This window comes from Pleurodeles waltl, chromosome 6 (genome assembly GCF_031143425.1).
Source record: "Pleurodeles waltl isolate 20211129_DDA chromosome 6, aPleWal1.hap1.20221129, whole genome shotgun sequence".
In the NCBI taxonomy this organism is placed as follows: domain Eukaryota; kingdom Metazoa; phylum Chordata; class Amphibia; order Caudata; family Salamandridae; genus Pleurodeles; species Pleurodeles waltl.
The window spans coordinates 1,609,725,966-1,609,738,582 of NC_090445.1; the positions used below are offsets into that span (position 1 = coordinate 1,609,725,966).

Genomic DNA, 12,617 nt, shown 5'->3' on the forward strand with positions numbered 1-12,617 from the left:
TGAGTACTTCTATTTATATAGTACAAGAGAACCCTGGCGGGTGAAAACTCAGCACTGCATGCAATAGAGAAGAACAGGAGGTGGGGAAAGTTGTACGTTAGATGCATGCTTTGTGGAGGAATGATGAGGTGCACCTTAAAGAGGTGGGTCTTCTTAACTTCCTTTCTGGGCGGCATGTGTGATGCGGTGAGACTGATATGAGGTGAAATGTTGTTCTAGATCTTTAGTGTTTAAATGGTAAAGTCTTGACGATTGAGTTTCTCCTTTTTGCACATCTAGATTTCGAGCCTGATGATGTTGTGGCTCCTTGTGTGCTACTGACCATCTGAGGTCATTTACTTTTCAGAAAAGTATTTTGGTGCACAATTCCCTCTTGCAGCAAATTCAGAAAATGTGGAGGACCGGAAGAAACAGATAACAAAGGTTACTAATGCTGGGGTTGATGTGTTTGCTTTCTTCAGTCGTTGCTGAGATTGAGGAGCAGTGTGAAGTATGCCCTACTATGGTGTCATCAAAAATGTAGTCAGTTATGCTGATGAGTAGCGTCTTAACATCATAGTGGAGTAAGGGGACCAGGGCTCAGAAAATCAGCCTAATATGGATTTTGGTGACTTGGGACTTCATTAACACCAGTAGAGTAAATTGGTACATAGTTGTCTTGGTTTTCTTTGCAATGTCATCCTTAAAGAAGGAATCAGTGACGAGCGTGAATCAGAACATTCAACACACAGAGGTGTAAATCTCTCAATTTTTCTGTGCATAGTCAATCTTAAATCTGTGTTTGTGTTGTGTAGTGGATAGGGGTTATTTTCAGACAGGCAAGCTATTTTTTTCTGAATGAGGTCATGGCAGTGCCTGAGTCCTTTGGTATCACTGGCATCTTAAACTTCCGTGCATGTTGTATGTATTGTGATGGATTTTGATGCTGTCTGTGAGTAGGATGCCAAGGGCTCCATACAGAGGATGAAGATTATGTCCTGAAGGATGGATTCCTGGTGCACTCTGTACCTCAGTGGTAGTTTCAGGGATATTGCTATGTCTGTCTGTATGAATTGATGATTTGATAGATAAGCTAGCCCTCAGCAGCTGGCTAGAATGCTATATGGTAACTATATCATAGCCTTATACTGCACAGCCAGGGCTATACTGGTTGCTTAAGGCCTTGAACCCAAGTTATAGGCCTGAGCCATAGGTATAAAGACCGGTATAGCCAGAGCCAGAAGGGCCATCATTCTATTAGAACATTCCACCCACTGAGTTTGAGTCCTGTTAATCAAAATTAGTAATTTTTCGGCACTCAAAAAAATTGGAAATTTTAATGGTTCAAACAGCCGTTTTTGAAATATCTGGATAGAGGCAGCCAGAGAAGTCTTTTTGCCCAGTACCAAAATGGCCACTGTGTTTGTGAATTCTTCTGCAAAATGATGTTTAGTTGTCGATCCCTAGGATGAGTCCATCGAGCAGATCACATTTGAAAGACCTGGCCACATTGCAGTAGTTGGAGAGGGTCTATGAGGGCCATACGCTTGCCTGACTCATTCAGTATCTATGGCATGAGGAGACTCCTAAACAGGCTTCAACAGAGAATGGCAACTCTCCCCTCAGCCACTCGAAATAACCCCTGTAGACGTTTTAGGTACGGCCTTATGCAGATCATATGGTGTCGGCCATACTCAAAAGGATCTCTATATGAACCAGAAGCCTTGTTTTTTAAAAACACGGCTATGCAGAGCCTTTTCATGTATACCTATCTGGGATATTTATTGTCCAAAATTGCCTGCATTTGGAAATCATAAGCCACAAGTGTCTTATTCAGTAAACTGTAACGCCTAAGTTGGTTACTCGAGTCCAAACCACAGCAAGCTCTCGGTGTCCTTTTTATAAAGAAATCCAGTGCTTAATTTGAGATGGTGGTTTCCGGTGCTCTAAACCGGCACTTAATTGGAAACTCCAGCACTTATGACAGTCTGCCACATGGTGGTGATGTTAACTTACAGATGCACACAAAACAGTTGTTTATTCATCCCATATGAAAATGAATAATTCCTACTGTCCAAGCCATTCTTATTGCTTTCCGAGTTGATGATCTGAATCGTTTCACGTGTAGGAGTGTGGTGGTTTGTATTTGTGTTGGTACTGTCATTGCCAGTGATAGTAGGGGCAGTTGATGTTGTAAGGTGCAGTGGACTTCTGGCGCGGGTCCTGGCACTTCTTTTTTTATAAATTAAGCACTGAAGAAATCACACTAGCTGGTGCTCATGTTGGCAATTATGAAAGAGCAACAAGGGACAGGGGAAAATGGACTACGGCTCACCCCCTCGCACTCTGTGGAAGAGGGGAGGCATCACAGAGCAGAAGTGAGTGTGGGCGTGTATGCCGCCAGCGCTGTAACTTGTGTTAAAAGGAAGCTTGCACTGAGTATGCTGTTTCTCCTCTGTGTTGTGTGAGGGAAGCTTAAGGTCCTTTGCAGTCCAGAACTGTGCCTCTTTCCTGCCATTAAGTGCTACTTCCTATGCTAGTGCTGCGGGGTTCTGTGTGTGACGGATGGAGCCCACTTGCTACTGATGTGTGTGTGTGTGTTGCGTGTGCGTACGTGCATGAACTAGTGTGCATGTTACTGCTGATGATAGTGGACACATTCGGTAGGTGATGAAAGATTGCACGGCCCCCTCCAATGATACATCTATGGGTAAATTGAAAACTTCTGTTTCAATAAGTACATTTCAGAAAAAAATCATTCCCACAAATGATTTTTTTCTCAGAACTGATGGTACGATCTGCTCCTAGGGAGTTTTTTTTATTTTTATAGTTGAGCTTTACCTGGATTTCTGAACTCCCAGGACATTGGTTCTGATGTTTTAGAGGGTTTTCTCAATTCGGTGTTTATGGAGAAATGCTTTGATACATAAGGACCATTGCAACTAATTTACTAACCAGCTTCTGCCTCACAGAGTGTGATGCTGTTGCTGAAGTATGAAAAACTATTTAGGTGAGAATTGCACATGCAGTGTAAGTCTCTCTCACCATAGTATATCAGCTACAGATTTACCCTTTTAGACTGGTGTCCAAGCATGTGACATTTGGTCTTTGTAGAATTCGACAAATATTGTTGGACTAAGACATAAGCCTGAAGCATCCAAGATGTGGTATGTTTGCAAAAATTGCATCTTCTTCAGTATATCAATTACAAGCGCATAATGAAGCCTTCCACCCCTCAAAACCCCCCCAAAATACCAACAAATGTTCACTCTCCTTCCCATCAGTGTCTGTGCTGCTCGCTTCTCTCATCTGATGGGTGCTGGTCAGGCAGTGTGATTGCCCTGGAAACTTGGCAAGGGGCTAATTTGCCTGTCCATTTAGAGCGATGAACTTTTCCAAAAATAGTCCTTATTAATATGTAAAGTATTGTGTTGTCACTGACCCCCACTGAGGCACGTGCTCAGAGATGGACGCCAGCATCGCTCTTTCAGAGTTCCCTGCAGCGCAGAATCCTTGCCTCATCTCCCAGCAATCAGCCTCGAACAAGGCATGGCTCATTGCTCACATACCTAATTTAGCTGAAAGAGTACTCGAGACACATCAGTTTTATTTCAAATAAACAAATAGTGAATTTAAGGCAAACTTTCTATCGTGACTCACTTCCCTATATGCCAAATAACTGACACTTTATGGTGTGGTTATTTATTTTTTTCTTATGAGGTTGGATGGATATTGTGATTTGAGTAGATAACTGCTACCCAAGAAACCAGGTTTTCAAACGACATTGGCCAGATTGTAGAAAGAGCTTGGCCCTTTGAAGTGGCAGCAATTTTTTTTGCCAGATGGTAAAACCCAGGTGGGCAGGTATCACACAGAGAATTCCACTTCTGCCATGGCTGGCTGGCAGGTTAAAATGCGTCCACCTGCAATGCATTTTTTGTCATTGTTCTATCGGAGGACAAAGTGAAAATGTCCCGACTGTGCAGATGGATGGCTTTGAGAACTCACCACCACTGGTAGGAGTCCTCGGTGACCCATGTCCACAATGGTTGAATGGGTCTCCGGATCCCTACCTATCTCGGGGAGACCCACCTGTTTCCCTGGCATGCATGGGCTAGATTTACAGAGCCAAAAAACTGAAATCTGGGCAGTGCATGCCCTAATGTTGCTAGCTTTGTAACGTGACATGTACCTTGTTTGTATGTAATGATACAGTTCACTGCTACATGTGTTTTGTCAGCAGCAGGAGACCTCACCTTCCATAATATACCTATAGCTCCTACCGGGCGCCCGCAAAATAAATACTTGTGGAACTACCCTACTTTTGAACATTCTGACCCAACATGGTTTAAACCCATGTGCATCATATCCTGCCATTGACTTCACAGAGACCATTAGATTTAGGGCCTGATTTAGACTTTGGCAGAGGGGGTTACTCTGTCACAAATGTGCCAGATGTCTCATTCACTTTATTACGGTCACATGATAGCCTATGGAAATCGTAATACGGGAGACAGGATATCCGTCACGTTTTTGACGAAGTAACCCATCCACCAAACTCTAAAGCGGGCCCTTATTGTAGTAATATTTGATGTCTAGTATCTACAGCAGGGTGTGAGGTAATTTTGGGGTTTGCACTAGTGAACGTGTGGATGGACACATCATTTAGGCAATATTTATAGTCTTGTACTCCAAACTGTCACTCCACCTGCTCATTGTGGAGACTGCAGTACAGCTAACATCACAAGGCGAGGTGACCTTCCACTCCACTGTACCCAGACCTGTCCTATGAAGCTAAGGCACCTCCATTAATATCACCTCGAGTGAATATTTCCTAAAACTGACACTAAAACATGGCAATCACAACTTTCCCACACCAAGCCCTGACAGCTCACAAAACTATGACCTAATTTTTTTTACACCCCAACCCTGCTGCATATAGCTCATGTTAGTCAGAATACTGGCATCTCAGGCTTAGCAACAACAACACCCGCTCTTCCATTCTCACATAAACAATAACACCCTTGCAATGGCAGTTTAGGTCAGCATGAAGCAATATATAAAACCCAAATAAAGGCTTTTCCCCGCCTGTGTTTGTTATCTCGTCTATGCAAACTTTTGTGTTTTGTGGTATTCTTTTCTTATCTAGCCACACCAAACCATAACACCTCTATTTGTAAAGGCTGTAGTCAGAGTAACTCATAATGGCCACTTCAGTTCAACAAAATCCTAACCTTATCAATGTAAACATGTTAAACTCTCCCTATCACTCCTGCACCGTACGTCATCCGATCTTCCGTTATTATACACAAGTATTTCGGCTCTGCTGCTTTATAACATCATACTGAGCGCATGGAATTTTGTGCCAGTGATGTTGATCTGACCCTTGGTAATTCAGTCACTGTGATCTGAAGATGCTCTACTCTTCCACCACCAAGTGTAGAGGACCTCAGTCTTGCAACCGTAAACCACAAAAGATTACCACTGCTAGCTGTAGCAAGAACACAACCCTGACACTGCAGCATGACACCCACAACTTTGCAATCTGAGTTTATAGTATCCCCTTTATGCTAGGCAAATCTGTGACTCTTCTAACACTTCTACTTCACAATGTAACCACTCTAACCTGAACAGCCCATTACCTACAGTTAGGGCCTCAATACGACCCTCGAGGTCTTTAGACCACAAGGGCCGGGTGGTGGTTTGACCGCCGCCAGAGCGGTGGCCCGACCACTTTGGCGGTGGTCTGACCGCCACATGAACGTGGCGGTTGTGCCACGGTCGGACCATCAGCACTGCCAGTTGCCTCCACATGAGGGACTGGTGGTGCTGGTGTTCCTAATCCTCCAGGACAGCACTGCAAGCAGCGCCGCCGTAGGGATTACGACCCCCCTTTCCACCAGTAGCACTGCCATGTAAAGGCTGGCAGAGACAGGGTGCAAGGGGCCCCAGGGGTGCCCCTGCACTGCCCATGCACCTGGCATGGGCTGTGCAGAGGCCCCCATGGCCCACCCTATCTCACTTCACTGTCTGCTTTTCAGACAGTGAACAGTGCGATGGGTGCAGCTACACCCTATGCACTGCAACATTGCCGCCCGCTCAATTATGAGCTGGCATCAGTGTTGTAGGCTGTTCCCCGCTGAGCCAGAACTCATAATGGGGCTTGCGGAAAAGCGGCCACACTGACAGCAGCCTGACCACGGACGTTTGGTGGATGGCCTTTTCTGTCTGCCAAACTCATAATGACCCCCTTAGTCTTGCAGATATTCATCTTCACACACAACACCCCACACTGACTTCATACAGCCCTACAAACCCACACTGAGTCCAGCTGACATCGAAATCCTCAACACTACCAATGAGCTCTAACAAAAGTCATGCAATGCTAATCAGATGCAAACTCAACACTGACATAGAAATCCGTGTCCTGAATGCTGCCACCCAAAAACTTTCCTTTTACATTTTGCAATCCCCAACAGTGTTACACTAGTCTTGCATCACTTTCCTTCCCTGGTGTGTGCTTCATATTAAAAGTTAACATCCATTACCTCACTCTACTCCAGCTTTTGAGTAACAGGACACTTTCCTTTCTGTAAAGAATTCTCATCTGACCTTCTCGTCGTCGCTTGCTTAGATCTTTTCTAGTCACTGACAGCTCAAAATGAGCACCTTCCAAAATGTCTTTGCTGTTTGTTCAAGAAAAGGGAGTTGAAGAAATATATCCACAAAACCTTTGTTTCTTCCTGCTGCTTGTGTGTTTTTAAATTTGCAGATCATCTTCATCTACCTCTGTGTTCTTTGGCTCATGCCATAATCCAAAACAAACATTATTTAATTCCAGCCTGAGGCACATATGCTGTTGCAATAATTGTTATTCTTTGTGTTCAATCTCTTTTTGCAGGAAGCAACAGAATTCCTTGAAATCCAAGTCTGTTTGGGAGCAGAGGACAAGCCAAATTCGAATGCACAACTTCCGGGCCAGCTGTGAAGCTTTGTACAATGAGTTGGATCCAGAAGATCGTGTGCGCTATGCTACTACTCTCCACATTCGCCCTGACATGAAGACGCATTTGGATCGACCTCTGGTGGTGGAGCCTAGGGGGGATGGCAAGACCAATGGCAATAAAGCTGGCCCCACTGATGCCCAGGAAGCTGAACAAGGGAAGGTGTCATCAACCGATAGCACGGAGGCACCAAGAAAGCATCACCGACACCGAGACAAAGGTGGGGATCAAGAGAAGAGCGAAGCGGGCAATGAAAATGGTGACTCTGCCAATAACAGCAGAGAAGAAGGGGTCCGGCAGCACAGGAGCTGCAGCAAAGAGGGTGAGGGTAGCAGCAAGGAAGGGAAAAGTGAGCGAAACCGCAGTCAGGAGCAGGGGAAAAGGCATCACCGCCAAGGCTCAGTGGAGGAAGGAGGTGAGAAGGAGCACCGGCGGCACCGGCCCCACCGACATTCTGCTGAGAGAACGCCCAAGGATGGAAATGGTACAGCCAATGGGACTAAAGGTGAGCGGCGATCAAGGCACCGGGGCGGCTCAAGGTCTGGTAACCGGGATGGTGACCCTTGCTCAAGGGGTGAAAATGGAGAGGAGCCCCACCGGCGGCACAAGATCAGACATAAAGCACAGTCCACCTATGACACAGAGGAGAAGAAGGAAAACGGTGAGGAATGTGATGCTGGGGATAAAGAGCAGCGGAACCATCGGCCAAGGTGAGTCACAGAGAAGGAAGGAACTCGGAGCACCTGCCGTTATGATTATTTTATTTAGTACAATAAAAAGAGTTGAACTGCAGCACATCAGGCACACCCCACTCCCTATGCAACCTTATCAATCACATCTTCACGTTCTGTGTTGTGGGAGTGCAAATTTGAGCTGCGAGGTCCATGCTACTTTGTAATGCGTTTGTAGTGTGCTGAATATTAATGAATCATATTTAAATCATTTTATGATTATGGACAACAGTGTAAAATATAATGGTGACAAGTATATTGTTGTGCAGAATATTTCAGCTAAGAATATAGTTTTTTAAGTCTTTAATATGTTTTAATATTTTGTAATTTATTGTGTGTTTATGGTCGTTAATGTGTTAAATTTAATTGTTTGTATTTTTGTATTTAATTGTTTGTATTTATAACAGTTGTTTTATTGTTTGATAATATCTGCATAGTGTTTGGGTGTGGGGTTTGTAGGGGAGGAGAATAGAAATATATTTCTATATATTTTCATTCTTTTTTTTGTGCAATTTGTAAAATTTATTGGTGGATTAGATTACTAATTATTTGCAACATCATTTCTTTCATAATGTATAAATTAATATTTTTTGATTGGTTAATTATTCTGTGTATTTTTTAATCATTTACTATTTAATGTTTTTCTGAAACATTTTTTATAGTTTTAATTGGATAATTGTGTTATCAATGATGTATATTAATTACTTATTTAGATTAATGTAGTTTATTTTTTGATGTGTTGCATGTTTTCTTTAAAGATTTATTTTTGGGGGACTATTTTCTAGTGGTTTACTTGATTTTTTTAGTATCATTTCAAATGGGGGTCTCAAGTCCACAAAAGCTCCCTGGTAATTTGGCATAGATCTAAAGGCATAGTTTGTTTTCAAAAGAATACTTACACTTGCTCTATATCTCCTACCTTAGAGGCCTATAGGGCTAAAGCCCAAAGTGCTACCTTATATGGGGCTGAAATCTGGGGCTATGTAGACTTACATAGATGCCACGTGGCCAAGAATAATTTCACCAGAGCGCTGGTTTCTGTGCCTGCCAGTACCCCTATCATTCTGCTTTATTTTAACCTGAGATTGAGACGGATAGCTGATTTGGCCCAATTGAAACCTTTGCAATTTTGGATTCGGGTATGGTTGACCCCTGAATTGATGGATTACAGGAATTCTCTGAGAAATTTGCTATTCCGTAAGGAAGTTGCAAAGGTTCCTTGGTTAGGTTTTATACAAGAGTGGTGCAAGAAGCTGGGTCTGACAAGACTATGGAACGCACCAGAGTCTGCTACCAAAGAGGATGCAGAGATTTTAAAAGCAACATTCTGGTCTTATATATATGATGAAATTAGCATAAGGGAGGATCCTGGGCAACTGACTGAGCAGTTTTTGTTAGTCAAATGAGCCCTGGCATTTTAATCCTATTTAGATACCATTATTCCACGGTTGGCCAAGAGCCTGTATGCGAGGTTCTGATTTGTCTGTTTTCCAACAAAATCTTTTACAGCCAATTGACTTGGAGATTATAACTCCCTAGTTTGCCCAGCGCGTGGTCTAGCTTGCGAACCAATAGGTCACGTTATGTATGTTGGCCCAAAGTACTGTGATGCACCCAGGAAATGGCTTTGTCCAATCTGCCTATATGTGGGGGTTACTCATTGCATTGATGCGCAACAAATTGTGAGGACTGACACGTCTGACCCGGTAGTATTTTCTGTTAGCCATTTTTTGTTTAGTGTGTGGCTAAAGCGTGGGAAGCTAACAGAGTAATTTTTAATAATCTACTTGTGTAGCCACCAATTGTGATCTACATAAACTGGCAATTGCGGCTACTATTATGTATAACATATTGTATTTTTAAGCTTTCATTGCTATGCACAAAGCGCTTTGATGCTATGTTTACTGACAATTTAAGTATATTGGTAGCATGAAGGGTCCTGATGATCAAAGTGTCTTGAATAATGTACTGTAGTGTAGTTTTTTCTTTGATATGCACAATTGCACTTTACTGGTATTTTTTATTATTTTTTATTGTTAGTTATAGTACAGTGATGTTCTAGTAGATTCAGATGATGATTAGATGATGGGTCACTTCCTGTTCTGTGTCTAATTCCTACAGTGTCTATGGGGGTCTTTTAATGCACTGCCACTTCTTTTTATTTATTTAATGTTCTCATTGCTTTTTAACGACAATCCTTGTGAAATGTTTTCTGGATGTAAATTCATGCTTATTGTTTTAATATTGTCGTATTTTTGATTATGTATTATGCAATGATGGTATTATGTACAGAAATGTACGTTTTTTTAAAACTTTGATGGTCTAGATACCAAATAATGATCGGCTTGAGTTTATAATATGGTTTCTCATTTCTTGTGGATTGTCTGGATTGTAGGGGAGGAAGTTGGGAAGAATGTAGTAGTGTTTTTGGATTATAGAAATTGTTTTTTGCTAAAAAAAAAACTTTTAATAATTTTATTTTATTTTTATAATCATTTTTAATGTTATTTATACGCACATTTCATAATAATTATTATACATTTTTAAACACTTTCCCTAGTGGTATTTAATTTGGCATGAGAATAGTAAATGTGACCCTCACAAAGGCCAGCACTTTGCCTGCTGTTGCTTGGGTTATGGCGGGAATAGTAAATCTTACTCTTCCAAAGACCAGCACTTCCCTACTGTTCCTGAGTTTAGAACGGGAAGAGTACATTGGATGCCTCCAAAGTCCAGCAATTCCCTACTGTTGCTGAAGTTGGAGTGAAAATAGTAAATATTGCTCCTCTGAACAACACTTTTGCTCAGGTTGGAATGGGAATTATATATCTGCCTGTTCCATTATTTAGCACTTTTACTGTTGTTGCTTAGGTTGCAATGGGAATAGTAAATATGTCCTCTCCAAAGAATAATACATGCCCTACAGTTGATTATGTTGCAGTGGGAATGAAGTAGGGAGAGTAAATCTGACCCCTCCAAGGTCTACATACTGTTGCTTAAATTCGATTGGGAATAGTAAATCTGGCCTCTCCAAAATCCAAAGTTATCCCTACTGTTGCTTATGTTGGAGTGGGAATAGTAATTCTGATGCCCCAAAGTCCAACACTTTCCCTACTGTTGGTTAGGTTGAAGTGGAAATAGTAAATGTGACCCCTCGAAACTCCAACACTTTCCCCATACTAGCTTATGTTGGAGTGGAAATAGTAAACTTTAGCCTTCTAAAGTGCAATAGCTTTCCTATTTTTTTTTTAGATTGAAAAGACAATGGTACATTTTATGTTTCAAAATGTAGCTTTTGTAACTTTTTTTGCAAATTTGAGTATTATTTTGGTTTTATTTATGATTTTAGTTGTTTTATAATAATTGGTTGGTAGTAATTTTTAAATTATTACGCATATTACTTTGGATGTATTATTTAAAATGTTCATTTTTTGTAGGAAATTTATCTATCGTTATTAATTGTTTAACTTTTTATATCAGTATTTTTAAATGTTGCTAGGTTTTGTTTTTAAAGTTTTTATGTTATTAAACATGTATATGTTATATAGTTTGGGCTTTTAAATAGTTATTTGTTGTAATGTTTGAAAAAATATTTAGATATTTATTATATATTTAGTATTTGAATTCATTTTACCCATTATTATATTTTTACACAGTGTATTCCTTTATTTTTCCATCTTAATATATATATATATATATATATATATATATATATATATATAAACATATATATATATATATATATATATATATATATATATAGACACACACATATACATTTTGTAAGTTATATTTTTAAATATGCATACTTAAGCTATATAATCACAATATTTAGTGCCACAATATTTTGTATAGAAAATATTTTTGTAGTTTACAGTGTAAGTATGTAAACTTGATTTTTAGTACCACAATATTTTTCTCACGATATTTATGTATTGCAATATTTTTTATGATGATCTTACGTCATAGAAGTGTATAATTAGCAAGTGTAGGCAGTGTATATCTCTGCTGGGTCAGAGTAGATCTCATGCTTTAGAGACGTTTTTATTACTTAAATTAAAAGAATGAGCGCAATTTCTAAGGCATCCGGGATCAGGGTTAAAAGTAGCATTTGTAAACTTCCCACATGCAAAGTTGCTTTAGAGGCAATACCTCCTCTTTTGTTACATTATGGTGTACATGTGTGAACTCTGGGCCACCAGCAGCCGTGGCAAGATGTGGCTGCAGCCACATTCTAAACCTGCATCACATTCCTTGTCTCAAGCAACACTGTGAAAGTGACTGTGCCCAGATGGTTGGCCTCCGAAATAGAAGAATTTTAGTTTAATTGCTTATATGAATATTTGAGGGAGTAGGGAGTTGTGGTACAGTAGAGGGTCATTTAGATTTAGCCCCCCATCCAAATCTGGAAGTAAACCTGACAGCGCAAATCCTTTTTCTGCTGTGATTTAGCCCTTGGTCTGGAATTTTCTTTTGTCTGTTAAATTGGGACATAATGAGGGGTAAAATGTTAATGCACAATTTGTTGCATTTCTATCCGCATAGTTGCTACCAACTTCTTCCTGATGATAGACAGATGATTTTGTTTTGCTTGATTTGGATTGACTAAGTTACTGATGCAATGCTACAACAATAGACCTATCTTTCCACTGTACTGTAAATGTCAAAATGTATGTAGATGATAAAAAGAGTAGAAATTGTCTTTTTGCTCTGTTTTACTTCTTGAATTTAGTTCTAAATGATCCCTCAGTGTCATGCTCAACACAAATTGAGTAATAGGTTTAGCCATAGTCATTGTAACATGGCGAAATGGTTTTCCATTGTTTCTGCTGTGGGCAGGCCCTAGTTTTTCTGTGGTAAAAGGAACCTGTGTTGAGCACAGATAGAGATGCAGATCTTTATC

At 40.7% G+C, this 12,617-nt stretch overlaps 1 protein-coding gene across 1 annotated transcript in view; it reads left to right on the forward strand.

Moving 5' to 3' along the window:
• CACNA1B (calcium voltage-gated channel subunit alpha1 B) overlaps positions 1-12,617 on the forward strand; it is an 856,833-nt gene that overhangs the window by 651,708 nt on the left and 192,508 nt on the right. The window contains exon 19 of the mRNA XM_069241492.1: positions 6,881-7,693. Coding sequence (XP_069097593.1) covers positions 6,881-7,693 — 813 coding nt within the window. The remainder of the gene's footprint in view (positions 1-6,880; positions 7,694-12,617) is intronic.